This window comes from Halyomorpha halys, unplaced genomic scaffold (assembly GCF_000696795.3).
Source record: "Halyomorpha halys isolate HHAL.00 unplaced genomic scaffold, Hhal_1.1 Scaffold482.1, whole genome shotgun sequence".
Lineage (NCBI taxonomy): Eukaryota > Metazoa > Arthropoda > Insecta > Hemiptera > Pentatomidae > Halyomorpha > Halyomorpha halys.
This window is the reverse complement of record NW_027109248.1, coordinates 791,574-808,376: the sequence shown is the minus strand read 5'-3', so window position 1 is coordinate 808,376 and position 16,803 is coordinate 791,574. Positions and strand designations below refer to the sequence as shown.

Sequence of the window (16,803 nt, the reverse complement as noted above, 5' to 3'; positions counted from 1 at the left end):
TATATATACAAACAGATAGGTAATTTTATTTACATTTACTAACATTTTCAGGAGTTTTTAACTGTCATTAATTAATGGATTTTGTTATTCACAATTTAGACAATTGCAAATAAAAAAATCCATAATAGTTAAAAGATAAATTAAATAGAAATTTTGGTCAAACATATATTTTCTTCTTTATTTATTTATTGGCATTTACATAATAACACATCTAGTAAATTTTATGTAATATCATAATGGTAACATATTAATTCAGCAGATTAGCTAGGACATTTAAGTTCATGATATAAATTGCATTGGGGGTTCACACAGAAGTTCTGAGCTAAGTATGCAGAGTTCAATTAAGGATGTCTCTCCTTCTATAAGTTGGTTAAATCATATAGTAAATCAGAATATATGATAAAAAAACGTGATAACCTGGACTGTATAGATAATTTTAACTTCAAAAAATATTTAGAAACAACAGACAATGAATTAATATATTGAAATTAATGATGTTCTTAACAAAAGGAGAAAAAATTAAAGGTATGATTTTGTATTGATGATTTTCATGACAAATATATAAAACTGTAATTAGATAATGTAGCAATGTATTATAATAATTTATTCTAAAATAGTTAAATAGAGATTATTATGGTGATGGACACTGTTTACTCAATATGTGTTACTAAAAACATATGATATCAATAGTGTATAAGGTAGCTAACCTGAATATAAGTAAAAATTAAAATAATGTATTTACAAAAAATTTTATTGTAAATAAAATATTAGATTGTTTTTAAAAATGTTTTACAGCATATTATTCAGTTTATGACTAGTTAATGAATGTAACAATATAATAATAAAAAAATGAAATTAGATAAATGTATTAGGTATTCTGTTATTACAAACTCATGGTATTCAATGAAGAGAACTAAGTTAGCACTATTATCTTCTTATTAGAAAATATTATTTTAAATAATGCTTTAAACAATTTTATTTCTATAAAAAAATATTAGAGTAACATACTTTCTAATTCTCTCCTTGTAGGCCTCCGATAGACCAGTGTAGGTGAGTATGGTTCCATCGCTAGTCGGTGGCTGAGGTGGTGGCGACTTGCTGGCTGGTGGTTCCTTAGCCTCTCCTCCATCAGTCTTATCTGAAGCTATTTCTTTATCTAGGCAATGCATTATATCATATTACTAATTGTAATTTGCATACTCAAGACAATAATAAATTTAACTATACACATATATATAATAATAAATTCGTTTTAACATAGATTTTGTAAGCCCACAGTTTATGTACGAATTGAATTAGCACATCATATTAAGTCTTCATAAGAACTTATATTTTAATATATAGCAATATATAGATATATATAAATATATATATAACATACAAATAAAATTATTCTGAATTTTCTTTTCTAGGAAGTTGTCTAGATTTATTTGTTAATAAGCTGAGGGGAAAAACTTCCAATTAGAAAATATTATTATTCTATATTTTGTACAATTTTACCCCATACTCATGCACAATGTATCCTTATATTCGTCAATTATATCAATTTCAATTAACAAATTCTCTTTAAATTAGTTCTAAATATTTTCTATTTCTTATTCTTACCTATTGTGACCTATTCTCACCTTCCCGTAATTCGGTCATCTTTGTAACGTATTTTCAACTCAGAATCTTACCGCACACACCGCTGAGCTCACTTAGATTTCCGATTTCCTACTAGTAAGTAAGCTCTTTGTCTTATTCTGTTTTTTTCTTATCTTTCTTTTATCCCCTTCTCCTTCTCTATTCTTTTCTTAATTTTCCCTACCCACATTATTACTTCTTTTGTCTAACTTACCTTTATATTATGTTTCTTTATTTTAGTATTATACTTATATATTTCATTAGTTACATATATTTTCTTTCTCTCTCTCTCTCTCTCTCTCTCTTTTTTTTCCATAACCTTAATTTTTAAATTATTACTAAATTAGAATATTCATATTTCTTTGTTCTTTGCATTATTTAACTTTAAATTTTTAATTCCTTAATTATGTTATTTTATTTAATCACATATATACGTTTTATTTTCCACTTCTATCATCACTTTATTTTTATTAATTTCATTCTGTAAAATTATTTACTATAATCATTCTGTTTATATTTTCCTTTTTAATTTTTTTTTTTTTATTGATTGGTTGTTATCTTGTTCTTTGTTCTTAGCCCTGATGAAGGCTAGATGAAGTTGTAACATTTTTTAATTTAAAAATTAATTATCATAGCATCTGGTATGATGAGATTAATTAAAAATTAAGATAAAATACAATCTACGAGAATTTATTTGAACTTTTTTTTCTCATTATTCAGCTGCTAGAATGTATTCATAAGTTGAAATTACATATGGCCCAAGCTCATACCCCTAGGCACAAAGTTGCACCATTTTATAGAATTAGCATTATAATATCATGAAAAATCTGCTGCAGACAAGAGCAGAAATAAAAAATTAATACCTTAAGTAACTTGGTTGCCAAAATAATTTGAATAAATAGACAAAAATAACAAAACAAGGAGACTTACTGTTGATATTTGCTTGGGCGTGGAGATCGATCGCTCCTGGAAACAATACCGAGCCACGTACCCCAGAGGCTATGGCACCTGCTATGCTAGTAGTGGCCGACTTGTTCTCACTCGATCCTGGGTCACTTTCCTTCCTTCGCTGCAGGAGGTTTCCTCCAATGCTCTCCTTTTTATCACCTTTCTGTAAACAGTCATCACGCTGATACAATATAATGTTGCAGTTATTGATATTATAATTAAAAATTCTGTTAGGGTATAATTTTCATGAATCAATAGTTTGAAGATATTATTTAATTGAGATAAATTTAAATTTATTGAAAAAAAAAAAATTTTTGAAGGAAAATCATATTTTCAATTTCTTCAGACTAGATCTATCAAACCAATATTGACTAATAGATACTGTATTTGGCCTTTAATAATAAGGATTTTATCTTTAAATTGTGTTAAAGCCAAATAATTTATGTAAAACGAATCCAAATCAAGTTTATTAGATAGCAATGAATTCACTTACACACATAGCAATTACCTTTAGACTATATATGACCGTTGTTATTAATATTTTTTTGGATATTAACAGTGTGTGATTAATCCTTTACACTTTCGTTCCCAAAGAAAGTAGTACTTCTTTAGGAATTCTTATAAATAAGAAGAGCATTAATAAAATGAAAATTTTGTTAAGCAAAATTAATTGTCTTTATTTCCTTTAACAATTTTTATACCTTATTATAATAACCTTTGATAAGATTTAATTTAAGAATTACATTTATTATTCTCAATGGTGATAGTGATCAATTTCTGTCACTAAGTTAGGTGGGAGGATTCCTGATTTAGATTTTAGGATGACTAGGAGTAAGATGGGTCCTGGTTGTCAGGATGGGTGGGTATCACCAGAAGGAAGTCTCCTTAGGGCTGGTGGGAGGGATGGCATTGGTATAATAAATGGGATGAAGTGCCCAGGTTTAGTTAGTTGACACACTGCAAATAGAAAAAATATTCTTCAATAGAAAGTAACGTGATCATTAAATTGAATAATAAACTAAGAGGGGAAAAAAGTACCTTATGAATGAACTTCACTAAAAATCTACAAGAGTTGTACAGAAGATATAACATGTTCAAATTTACCAGAATAGCTTTATCATTCTGCATAAGGATTAAGAGATTATCCTTTTAATGAGATTAACCTCATATCTCACAGGACAAGGATTAATGATATAAATAAGGTAAACCATAAACCTTGTGTAAGAGGAGAAAATATCCTCTATAAAAAAATAAAATAAAAATAGAAATACATATAGTTTTTTTTTAATGATGTTGCTTTTACGTGATTGTTATTGATGTTATAACCATATTTTTGTCATGTCTATACACCCCTGTGGTTAAAAATACCTATGTAAATACAATAGAGGCATTAATTATCAGCTGATTGAAAACATGAAGAATTAATACACTTATATGAGTTGTAAGATACTAGTTCAAATAACTTCAAAGGTTTAAATTAAAAAAAAAAAAAACAATACAAAAATCAATCTGCATGCCTTAATTTAAACTTTTGAACATCTACTACACAACAAACAAGGCAACTAAAGCAAAAGCATGAAACAATCAATAATTCAATTTATGTACAAATAAATAATTAAGTAAACTTATATATTTTTTTTATAAACATAATCCAATATTTGGGATCTATTATTCCTATGTAATAGGAAAAATTAATTCCTACATTTTACATAAAATCATTTAAATAAATGCCAATACCTGTAAATGACTATATCTCAAAAACACATTTTAAACACTACATCTTCAAATCGCAATAAATTACATTGAAAGAAACAGTGGTAAATGTAGTAAGTACTGTTTAATTTATTATAAAAACCATTCTAGCATGCATTTCTAGTTCAAAAAACAAACACCAGGACTTCCCTTCATATAATACAAGTGAATAGGGAAATCAGCATTATTGGAACATTTTCAACCAAAATAACCTACAAAATGAAACATTTTATTGCATTATTGGGAGAAAATTTGCAATTAATCCAATCCTCAGCTTATTAAAAGCTTTTAAAAACCAAGGAACGAAAGGATTAACTATTTTTGAGCAGAGGGATTCTTCCCTCTTGCCAGTACACAATGTATCAACAGAGTTGTTGCTAAGTCAAAATTAAATACATTTCTTTTTCAAATGGTAACTCAAAATTCAGGGTAGATTAACAGAAGAGAAGTTTTCTAATGACCGAGGAATATTGCCTCATGTAGGATGAGGGGTCTCACCGAACTAGTGATGGATACATAGCCAGCCAGCAGTGAGCACTCGTATAATGCTAGGCAGCCACATTTATTCTTAGAGATAGGTTGAATAGCTAAAGCTTAATTTCAAGTACCTATATCTACTGCAATTGCTCACATATCTATCTCACTTCCAAAAATAGTTAATAATTTTAAAAAATATAGCTAACATGCCACAAATAACACATATATTTACATTAAAATAAATTATCTACATTTAATATAATAAGAGGTGCGTTCACAAAGTTTCAATAATTGTCTCAGATCCAAAAATGTATCAAACACTTTTGTACAGTGAACTAAAAGTCTTCAAAATATGATCCTTTGGTATTAACATACCGCTCCCAGCACTTTTTCCATTGTTCATTGGTTTATAAGGACTCTTCTCATAGAAGGCATTTAACGGAGTTTGTCAAAGCTGCCGGGACAACTGAAATCGTGTCAAAGCATTTCCCTTTCAGGTCTCTTTTTATTCAGGGAAACAAAAGAAAAGTCAGGGGAGCTAGATCGGGGGTGGTAAATGGTTGTAGTAGTTTTGTCACATTGAACTTGGTCAAAATTTTGTTGGTGATGTGCTAAGTGTGAGAGGTGAAGAATCCAATCCCTACTACTTAACCTTGTTGGTAGAAATGGTCACCCTCTCGTACTCAGAAAAAAAGCTTTGAAATTTTGTGAATGCACCTTGTATATTCAATATAAAATGCAGTTAAAATGAGAAACTTTTGAATGTATAATAAAAAATAAAAATCACTGTTTCTCAGAAAGATTAAAAGGATAACTTATATATTACTAAATAAGGATATAGGATAACTTCTTTAGTACTACTAATATTAAATGTTTTTCCAATATATAACAAATTTGATTAGGAGTTGATCTGGAATTTCTGGACCCATTGTCCACATGAAAGCTTAAAACTTAGGTTAAACCATTGCCATATATTAAAAATAAATTTCATGTTTTTGTATTTTAAGTACATAGTAGTATGCATAAAGCATGAAAAATCATTGTTAGTTTATACAAGAGTTGTGAATAAGTAAAGATCAAAATACAAAAAATTAAACATAAAGATAATAACCTGTAATAGTTCAGAATTCATGAAATGACGCAACAATTAACAATAACAATACTAAAAATATAGCTTACATCATTTGGCGAGGTGTCATCGCTGGGAACGGCAGTGGAAGGCAAACTTTTGCGAGTTTTTGACTTCATCATTTTTCGGTTGGCGGCTGTAATGATAGACGAAACGATGTCTCTCCTACTTACTTCACTTTTCATACCTGTACAACAGATCCACAAGCCATCTCTAGGAAATCTTCCTTTCTGATTACTCAACTCTACTTCTACGTACTCACCAACTATTCTAAACGCTTTTGCTAGTGTCCAATAAATGGTAGGAAACTGCTTCATAAAAAAGGATGGAAACACACAAGATACATCAGGAAATGGCATTGGGTGCATACTGAGTGTGTGAAATATGAAATACTATAGCAATGGAGGGGTCTGCAACAATAACAACATAAAGGAGAAAACAGAAAGGTATAATGCCAGATATATTACAATGAGAACAAGCCTGGTAGTAAATCCAGCTGAACTTTTAATAGAAGAACATAGACTATGGTGGGGTCAAGGAAGCATTCGATAAAAGAGGAGTGGACTGAAATAGACGTAGTCAGCTGGTTAAGATCGAAAAATATGATTCTGGCTCCACATGCATGCTCCTGAAGCTGCTCTGCAGCAGAAGAGCCATGATTGAGAAGAAAAGATTTATGAACTAGATTTAATTTTCTATAATTTGAGATACTATTTCTCAAATATTGGCTCATGTAAAAAATGAAGTTAACTCTTAACTGATGCAGACTCCACAAAAACACACATTTTAAGAATGTTGAACAGGTTTCATTTTAAATGGAAAGAGATATTTATTCTCTAAAAATTTTAGGAAATAAATTTTAAATATGTCAAGTGAAGAACTCTGTTTAAGTTTCTGGATGGAATATAGTGTCCTGTGGTGCCCTCTGTTATGATTTTATTGTTGAATTATAAACACTATTTCACGAGAAGTAGTTATAAAATTGAAACATATATGAAGCAAAAGTGACACAGAAGAAAAAAAGATAGTAATAACAGATTCACAATGATAAAGTAAGTATAATCGACGTAGATATTGTGTGTTTCCAACCAAAATTATATAAATAATCAATTGACACAAAAGGAAACTAAATTAAAATATAGAATAACAAGCACCACATGAGCAAATCTTAAGAAAACTATAACATAAGCTCGGAACATATAAGTGTGTGTATATACAAATATGTAAAAAATATATATACACACAAACACAAACAATAGATGCCTGTTTACACTTGTTTTGAAATGCACATGCAGTGGAATGAACAGCAAAAGTTTTTATTATATTTAATTTTATAATTTAAAATAAGACATCTCAAAAATATTCCAAAGTGCCCAATACAAGCTAAAACAAAATCGTACTCCAAAGTGCACCAGTACCATTCAAAAATGATAAACCTGTACAGATCAGGCGAGATATTGATAACAGAAAGAGAAAAAGAGTATCATTCCAACATCACATGCACTTCAAATAGACAAGTTGTTAAAATTATATATAATCACACATAAATGAAATAGTAGCTATAACAAATAATTCTTTGAGAAATTATTCATACCTGAATACACCACCAATTAAGTCAGTTAAATTTTTTTTTAAAGAAGTCGATGCATTATTAGTTTCATTGACCTTTTCAGTCATTAACTGTTTTAGTTCCCAAAAATTTTATTTAAAAGTTAAAAACAAAAGAAAGGAATCTCAAATAAAAATTATTTACTTATTAACAAGCAAAAAATTAAAACATTTAGTTGGTAAGGATTGACCGGCTTGCATATTTAAAATAATTTTTCTCAAATAATAATTTCGTAGCAACTATTGTGCCTAACTTTGTGATAAAAAATAATATTACAAATATATTCATTGTTCAGTCCAAAGAGCTGAAATTTTATGATTTGGGGGGCTATGAGATTGGGGACTCTTGAATTATATGGAAGTATCAAGGAGCGCCATCTAGTGACAAAGGAAAATACTATAATGGCAGCACCTAGAAAGAAAAGAGCCAAACTGAACTTGATTGACCTAATCCTAAAAAATTGATACAGCTAATCCCAGACTTGATGAAACCTGGGGACACTACAGGAAGCTCTGGCCTGGCCCCACCCAGTTACCAGCCACCGAATGGATTAGCTGTCCAGAGAGGAAGCCAGGGAGCAGAGCGTGGCACTGGGGCACACAGTCCGGAGGTGACCCATCCCATATAGGGCTCACACGTAAGAAATCATTATCTCATTTCGCTACTAACTACAACATTAGTAGTAAAGAGCCTTACCCAGTTGGATATTCCACTCCTTAACATATTTTATGGGGACACAATAACAATGAAAAATAATGATAGGAAAGCTATAGACTATTTTTACAGAACTTTATATGATCAAAATAAAAAAAATAATTAGGAGTTTACATGGTTATATGTACATGTTATTCTGCTTAATTAGTCCCAGTAAAAGTTGGACAAATATTGAGAACAGTTTTGAAAATTTTAACAAAATATATCTATAAAACTTCTTTAATACTAATTTCAAATAAATATACTACTATTATAACTTATGGACTAATACCAACCGCCAAGCTTGTGAACGTTGCCTAAGAGTAGGGATTGTTGATTTGTCTCAGATTCAGGAAGAGAATGGTTTTCGTTGGAACTATTATCATCCAGAACCAAACTTTCAGGTCCATCATCACTGAAGCACCAGTCCGCCTAAAAACAAAAATATATATATATATAAATTTACAGTTTTTTTTTTTTTTAATATGGAGCATTTGGTCATGAAATATGGTAACTGAAAAAATAAAAACTTTAACAATTTTAAAATGTTTGTTAGTTACCTTCCAACAAGAGTCGCTTACCATAACTTAATACCAATATTATAAGGAGACAAATTTCTAAAAATTTATGAAATCAACCCTCAATAAGTGTGGCTGCTATCCAGTGATAGCTTCAATCTTTTTACAAGTGTGCCTCACATATCATTGCTTCGAAAAATTGTATTTAGTCCAAAATAATCTCTGAAGGAGACAAAAAGTATTTCTGGAAGTCTTATTATATTTCAGTATGATACAGTTAAAAAAAAGAGGTATTGATGTTTCACTCCATAATATTAAATTATATAATTTATAATAATATTTATATATTATATTATAAATAATAAACTAAGTCCTTAATTTCATTTTTTTTTTTTTTAACAACTGAATATTGACTTAAGTCTTGTTGAATTGGAAAATCTGTGCTCCAGTAGCAAACAAGTAAAAAAGCCTGCATAATTAAGTATTTAAAAAAAACAAAAAAACAGCCCATTGAAAGGTTCCTTCAAATGATTTTGACTAAGAACTAAGAAAACTGAGGGGACACGCAGTAAGCAGAGTTTCTAACAAACTGGCTAATGATATTCCTTACTTTTTCTTAATATTATTGACTAACATTGCTTTTCTTTTTTTAAATTGTTAGTTTAACATTTTAAATGTGAAACTATATAATGAATTAGTTTTGGTTTTGCTGTAGTCCAAAATCATAAAAAATTTCAATTTGTACAATATGTCAGAATACTTTATTACAACCAACTCATCATAACTTAATGTTTTTATTTCAGCAAAATATATTCTTCTAGGAAAATTGCAGAAGGCTAATTTTAGATTCATATACAGCTGGTAAAGCTTACTGAAGACAATAATCAAAACTCTTATTCTGTCTGTGTCTATTTAGAGTTGTCATCAAAGGATTTTAAAAATTTTTATATACGTTATAAATGCCAAAATATTTCTTGATACCAATTTATTTATGAAAAAAAAAAATGTTTACTCACATGCTGAATGAGTGTTTCGACTACTCTGCATTGGTGTGACATATCAGTGACCATAGTAACCATGTTGTCATCACCAGCTCGAACAAGTGTCGGACCGAACACAATCGCCAAATTCCTGGCTTCCATCTTATTGACTGCTGAGTGCTCAACAACAAGTTTCAAATGTTTCATTAAGTGTTTTAATGTTTCTAAGTGATGATCTGGAAGCTCATGGACCTGTTAGAGAAAAATGCTTGTATCTGACAAACTAGGAACGCTTGTATAAATAAATAGAATAAACACTACTCTCAAACTTGAAAAATTACAAGGTGTACATAACAATTTTTTATTAACAATAATATAGGAATTGAGATAATGAGCAGAACTAGAAATCTTAGTTCAGAAAAAGTGAAGTATATTTAATTTATATATGTAGTGAAGTATGTTTAAAGAATTAGTTATCGCAACTGGCATTACATTTGTATTTAACACTTTGAAATACCTCTATGTATAATCAAATTTTTAGGTAAATCTAAAACTAAAAATTTTGCCCAGCCACACTCTTCAATTTTTTTAAAAAATTCAAAAACTGCCCACAATTCAGGAACCCTTCCAAAATAATGCCATGCAAAATTGCTTAAATAGATGGATTGATAGAAGAAACCCTCCTCATTCTAACAAATGCAAGAACTTGGAAATCAGATCAACTGAAGAAGAGATAGAGAGCTTCAAAATGAACCGTAATTTCATGGCTAGAAAATTTTGAAAGCCCTTGGAATTGAAAAAAATATATAAGTTTTACATTTGAACATATTTTATTATAACTACAGTTTTTTTGGCATAATGAATCAAAATCTGCTATCAATTTTGGAATAGAAAAATCTATAAGGGTAGTTTACTAAGTAATTTAACCATTTTTTTCATTAAGAAGTAATTATGCACTTTGTTAACTTGGGATTTACAATAAAGTGGGTTCAGAATTTTTTTTTTGTAAGCTCATAGGACTCATTGGGTGATATATGTTGATTTTCTTTCAATGTAGGATCACCAAAAAATGTTTTATCAAAATCAGTGAAAGATAACCTATCTATTACAGAGGACACACTATACGCTCCCCTTGTTAGACTGATCTCAAATACATTGATGTTTATGGTTTAACAACCCTGAGAAATGTCATTGGTTGGTTTCTCATAACATTCCGAGTTATTTTGTATGCATATAACAATATTTATCTGGAGATAGATATCTTATTTTTAAATATCAAACACCTTTCATCCCTAGCCGCTCAATAAAAACTGCAGAACGAGAACTACAGATCAGCTTTTATTTATTTTATTTTTTTTTTACCAAATCAAAATAAAATAGATAAGGATATTTATGAAAGATAATATATCTATTACTTTATATATCCTTAATATAAAATTAAGAAAGGTTTATTTTTCTGATAAAAATGATGAACTATTACAACATAACTAAAGTGCTGACATTTAAAAGGGAGAAAAACAAAAAAAGCCTTACCAGCCTCCTGATCTCCAGTATTCTCATCCTGGGATCCTCCAGTTTATCAGCAGCGATGAACATGGGGTACTGCTCAGTGGTCAGCAAACAGTCTGGAAGGTTCCTGAAGAACAGCTTGAGGAGAGAGGATATCACGTTGACATCCGTCCATCGCTGTTCCTGGTCAAGGAGGGCACTCTCGAGGCCCTTATTTACTGCCTCCGTAAGTGATGTCACAGCTCCTGTATTACCGGGTACCCTGGAAACCATCAATGTATGCTTTACTTAATGACCTCATTATATTAGTTAATATAAATAATGAAAATATTTCTAGTGAAATATTAAGAATTACTATTGATACATAAATAAATGTTTCATTGATATATTATACATAATACTATTGTTTTTTAGTCCAAAAATCTATAACCTGGCGCTTTATTTGTTATCATTAAATACCATTCTATACAACTATTCACTACTTAAAATATATTTTATATTACTAGAGTAATTAATCACAGAAGAATTCACTCATACCGAGAGTCAACTCTTTAAAAACTACAACAAAGACCTAAACAAAATTAGCAAAAGAAACAGAAGCTTAACTGATCTCTAATGTTTCTTATTATGTTTAATTTATTTCTATTTTTATTGTGTTAATTCATTTTTTTCTTTTATTCTTATTTTGTAATAATTTCTTCTTTCCTATCTTTCTATGGATCTTCTTTTAATATATTCCAATTTTTTATATTATTATTGAAATGAATTAAGAATTGTCTAAAATGGGATATGTAGTATATTAATCAAATAGTGCATGTAATATTTTCTTTAATACAAATTGGGCCTCTGAACCTCAAAGACGTAAATAAGAAAATAAAAAAGTCAAAAACACAGAAGGACATCTTTTTCCTCCACTGACTTAATTTCCACAAAAGGCCATAACTGAGGTAGTAGCTGGAAAAAGTGTTGTAAAACAAAAGCCTTTTTGTTTCTTCAGGAAATTGTACTTTTACACTCCTTGATGTCCATTTTATAACTTATCACAATTTTAAAGCTGTATCATAATTTTTAATTAAACTAGCAGTAACAATAAATGAGAGTTAATTTTAAACACTGATAATGATTTAGAAAACTTTAGGTGATTTCTAAGAACATGGTTTTCAGGCAGAAGCCCTTTTATCCAGCTACTGCCTCAATTAAGTACACTATTATTAGATAATAATATCTGAAATAAACTCACCTGTATATTCCAATTATTTCTAACCCCCTTTCTTCAACTATACTTGTACACAGTTCGACTAGCAGTGGCACAAACTCATTGTTTTTAGACTGAAAACATTAGGTCAATTATAAATAAATTCAATATAAAAGAACAAAAAATAATAAATTTAGAAAAATATTTGATGTATATACCAACCGGTGGACAAAGGCAGAGAGGTACACCGATAGTAGCTCCCTCTGGATAGGTAGGTGGTGCGGTCGGCGATACAGGAGAGCCAGTCTGGATCCTCCTCAACTGTTTGGCGACCATTCCTTTCCAAGTTTTACTTTTAGGTGAACCAACAATAACTTCTGCAAGTTTATAAATAAAATTAGAAACACATTCATTATTTTTGTCAACTAAGAAATATATTTTTATCTTAAATTCTAAGCAGTTAATTACTATTTACACAGATCTACAAAAATTAAAATTTGAAATTTGATTAGATAATTTTTGCTGATCTATAATTTTATTGGTGTGCTAAAACCGAAAATGAACTCTGTTTTATTCCATCACATACAGGATTTTCACAAAATCATGATTTGTTATAGCAGTTTTATGACATGAAAATTAAGAAAATTGTTATAGAATCTATGGTACTGAAACAACCAACTTAAAATTTTAATGGTGAGTTAGTTGTTGATGGTAGATTTTTATTTAAGGAGAAGATGGTTGAGAATGCAGTCAGTGAAGTGAAGAACAAAAATTAGCAGAACTTGATATTTATTGAGTTCTGTTATCATGGTCTAAATTTCAGGACTTTATCAAGCTTAAGTAGTCAAGATAACAACAATGATAGAATAAATAACATAAATATAAGAAAGAATAACAATAGAAATATAAGAAGGTAGTGTGCAATATAAGGTTAATAAGTAGTAATATAAGAAAATTACCAAAAGAAATGGAAAAAAAAATTGAAGTGGCACAAATGCGTAAATAATAAACTAATTGATGTTTGACTAATTTTAGTTCTTCACTTCACTAATCGCACCTCTGATCATCTTCCCTTTATACAAAATATTTTAAAGAATATTTTGGTTTTTAGCAGTTCTCAAAAATAAATACCATTTGAATGGCCTACATGCATAGTACACTATTGTTTCATACATCTATCATCTCATTAATATGCACTAGAAATATCTACAGTGCCAAGCAGCCACTGAGGTAAATACAGTGCTTTGATGATTACTAATCAGCTTCGGAACCTACCTCTATGCATTGTGCCTTCCGCATAAGGGAGAGACTTCCTGCTCTTTCATGAATAACTTATGATAGGAGCAATCATACTTATAATTGCCTACCAATAGCTTCCTTCATTCTTATCTTACCGATTACATCAATAGGCTCTCTCTAAATGGCTGACAATGGATGGCCTCGGTAATTTTAAATTTTAATAAGTTTTAGAATCTTGATGAAAATATCATAACTGACCTCATTACTGGCAGTCATGAAAGGAAAACTTCCTTGGCTACTGCCGGTATGATTCATAAGCAAGCCCTACTATATCAGGCAATGTTTAAAATACCTCCAGAAAAACTGAGAGACTTATAACTAATTTCTATAAAAACCTAAAAAAAAAATGTATTTCAAATTAAGTACAGTCTGAATCTATAGTAATGCAAAGTCGGGCTAATCTAAACCATTCTTCAGATAATTTTTTAAGATTACTATTATTTGTATAATAAAATATATATATCAGGTTCTTTTTTGTAGATGATTTTTCTCTTTAAAATTATAGGGATAAATGCTGTTAGATTCGATTTTGGTCCTAATGATATACTGATTCTGTTACCGAAATTGATTACAATAATAACTCTGATAATATCATTATAAATAACTAATTACTTGAATTTTTAATAAAAGAGAGGAAAGTTAATACATATTGGTGCTATAAAATCATTTATACAATCATAATTTTCATATTTGAATTGAGTGGAATTAAAATTTCTTTGTTATTTTGCATATCCACCCATCACAACACCTCTGAAGAAGAGCTAAATCATGGGGCAGAACGTTGGCGATTAATAAGATTATTAATAAGAAGGTTGAAAACTACTTTTGTTCTTATAGACCACAATTCTGACCTCCTTCTAATGATTTTCACATCACAATGTTTATATCTTATATTTTTTTATATGAAACTATAATATGAATATCATTTTATCTTCTTCGTTTGAATCGTTTTAAATTAAAATTATTTCAGATAAATACTGTAGTACACAGTAAATATTTTCCATTTTACATATTTATAAGCATGTATTATTAAATTCTGGCCACACTAAATTTTCAGTAATCTGAACTCATGCATTAGTTTGGATTATTATGACTTTTTTTTTCTTTTTTGTAGTGTTTAACAACCCTATGTTCACCATCCTAAGGTCCACTGATGAGTCGCAGAGACCCCGTGAAATAAATCTTGACATTTATACTCTGGGGATGTTAAATATTCAAGAAAATGAGGTCATTGTAAGAGAGGGAGTTGAAGTGTCACCTTAGCAACCTCATAACTCCAACAGTGCAGGTTCAATTCTGGCTGAGCAGGTTGGTTGACTTTTATTTTGTGGTGATCCCACAGAATGAAAACAAGACCCTGTCACTCTGGTTACAATAGGTGGGTCACCTCAAGGATAGTCCCCATAAGTCAGAAATGAACAGGTAGGGAGAAACAAAAAAAGGGAGACTTGAAAAAAATAAATAAAAAATTAAAACTTCTTTTGTTATTAACTTATTTTAAAAGCAAAATTATTTCTCAGATCTTAAGTTCTTCAAGATCAAGAACTTTAAATTGTTAGAAGACAGTTTTAAAGAAAAACAATAAATCTATAAATTCTACTAATTATCAAATACATACCAGATTGGCTAGGTTTACGAGTCTTGTTGACGGGTGATTGGCCAGTTGGAGAACGATTCCTAAAGGTGGTAGTAAGCTTCATAATCCCCTTATGAGGGGCAACTGGTGAGACATTCTGACCGCTACTAACTGAATCCTATAATGAAATAAAGAAATTATAGCATGACAAAAAAATAAATTAAATATCCTTATTACTTGAGAGTACAAAAGATAAAAAAACTTACTTGTTGTGGAAGTCCACCACCAAGGGCACTCAGCCACTTGGACATGTCATGCTGAGACTCGGCTTGGAGCAATATCTCTGAGATGTTGGGAGTCGACAAGCGAATAACATGCCTTCTCTTTGTGTAGTCATCAGCAGAGGAGGCTTTGCTGGTGCTCAAGTCTATTCTCTCATGATCAACTGGGGTCTGTAAGTAAAAGAATTACAGCAAAATTAAAAAAAAGAAAAACATTTTTAAAAACAATTCAATATTTAACGATGAAAGACATGTATTTCACATGTATAAGTATAATATATAACAAACTAGGGGTATGAGGCATGGAGACACAAAACATAAATTGAGACAAATCCAAGATTGAAAAATATTTCAGTAATCTAAAAAATGTGAATAATTTTGGGATTTATTCTCTTTTGAAGCTGAAACTAAGTTATTAAGTTAAGATGATTTGGTTTTACTTAAGCGCTATTTCATTATTTTTTTAAAACCTTTTAACCTAACAAAACATCCTCAGGTACAATCTACAAGGATTCACGATTATTATACTGAAATATGTGACACATTTTTACCCTTCTGCATCTTAAAACAAACAACATGGTAACAATTTTAATGATTTCAATAAAATACAATTGAACTTAAAAACAACCTTTCTTAATTGACGAAAAGGAACAAACTTCATCCATAGTTTATGTTTTTTTAAATCCCTTTCCATTCCTCTGTTCAGCATACAACCCATTTTTAAAAACTATCTTTTAAAAGTATCAGGATTAAAGATGAGAAAAGAAGTAAATACAGACAGTTAACAAAAAGTACTATGGCTAGGACAATGAAGTTGAGCAAGTAGAGACAAGTTTCTTTTTTCTGTCTAATGTAGTAGAGAAACAAACAGGCAGGCGCTTGAATAAACAATAGTTTAGGTAAGAATAATTATGAGACTTGAATCAATTATGAAGACCAATGTTAATTTCTAATTATTTGTTGAGAAGAAATACAAAACTAAATAAGTAGTGAGCTTATTTTTTTTTTAAATTCAAATTTAATTACATCAAAGTTAATTATAATCAAGAGGAAAATATTTATTTCAAACTTTTAAGAAAATACTAAATTATAATAATGGTTTTTATTGCATAAAGTATGGTAATGTGAATTTTAAACGAAACCAAGGAAAATACTTCATCTTTGCTTTTATTTAGAACATAAAAAATATAATAGTAATGTGAATTTTAAACGAA

At 29.5% G+C, this 16,803-nt stretch overlaps 1 protein-coding gene across 1 annotated transcript in view; it reads right to left on the bottom strand.

Annotated features, from left to right (window-relative positions):
* The window catches only part of RhoGAP19D (Rho GTPase activating protein at 19D), a gene marked incomplete in the record, with an annotated part of 292,498 nt that overhangs the window by 12,748 nt on the left and 262,947 nt on the right, over positions 1–16,803 (bottom strand). Inside the window, 10 exon segments of the mRNA XM_067047479.1 lie at positions 1,009–1,156; positions 2,554–2,734; positions 5,980–6,116; positions 8,528–8,663; positions 9,766–9,981; positions 11,263–11,500; positions 12,479–12,567; positions 12,656–12,810; positions 15,351–15,486; positions 15,575–15,760. Coding sequence (XP_066903580.1) covers positions 1,009–1,156; positions 2,554–2,734; positions 5,980–6,116; positions 8,528–8,663; positions 9,766–9,981; positions 11,263–11,500; positions 12,479–12,567; positions 12,656–12,810; positions 15,351–15,486; positions 15,575–15,760 — 1,622 coding nt within the window.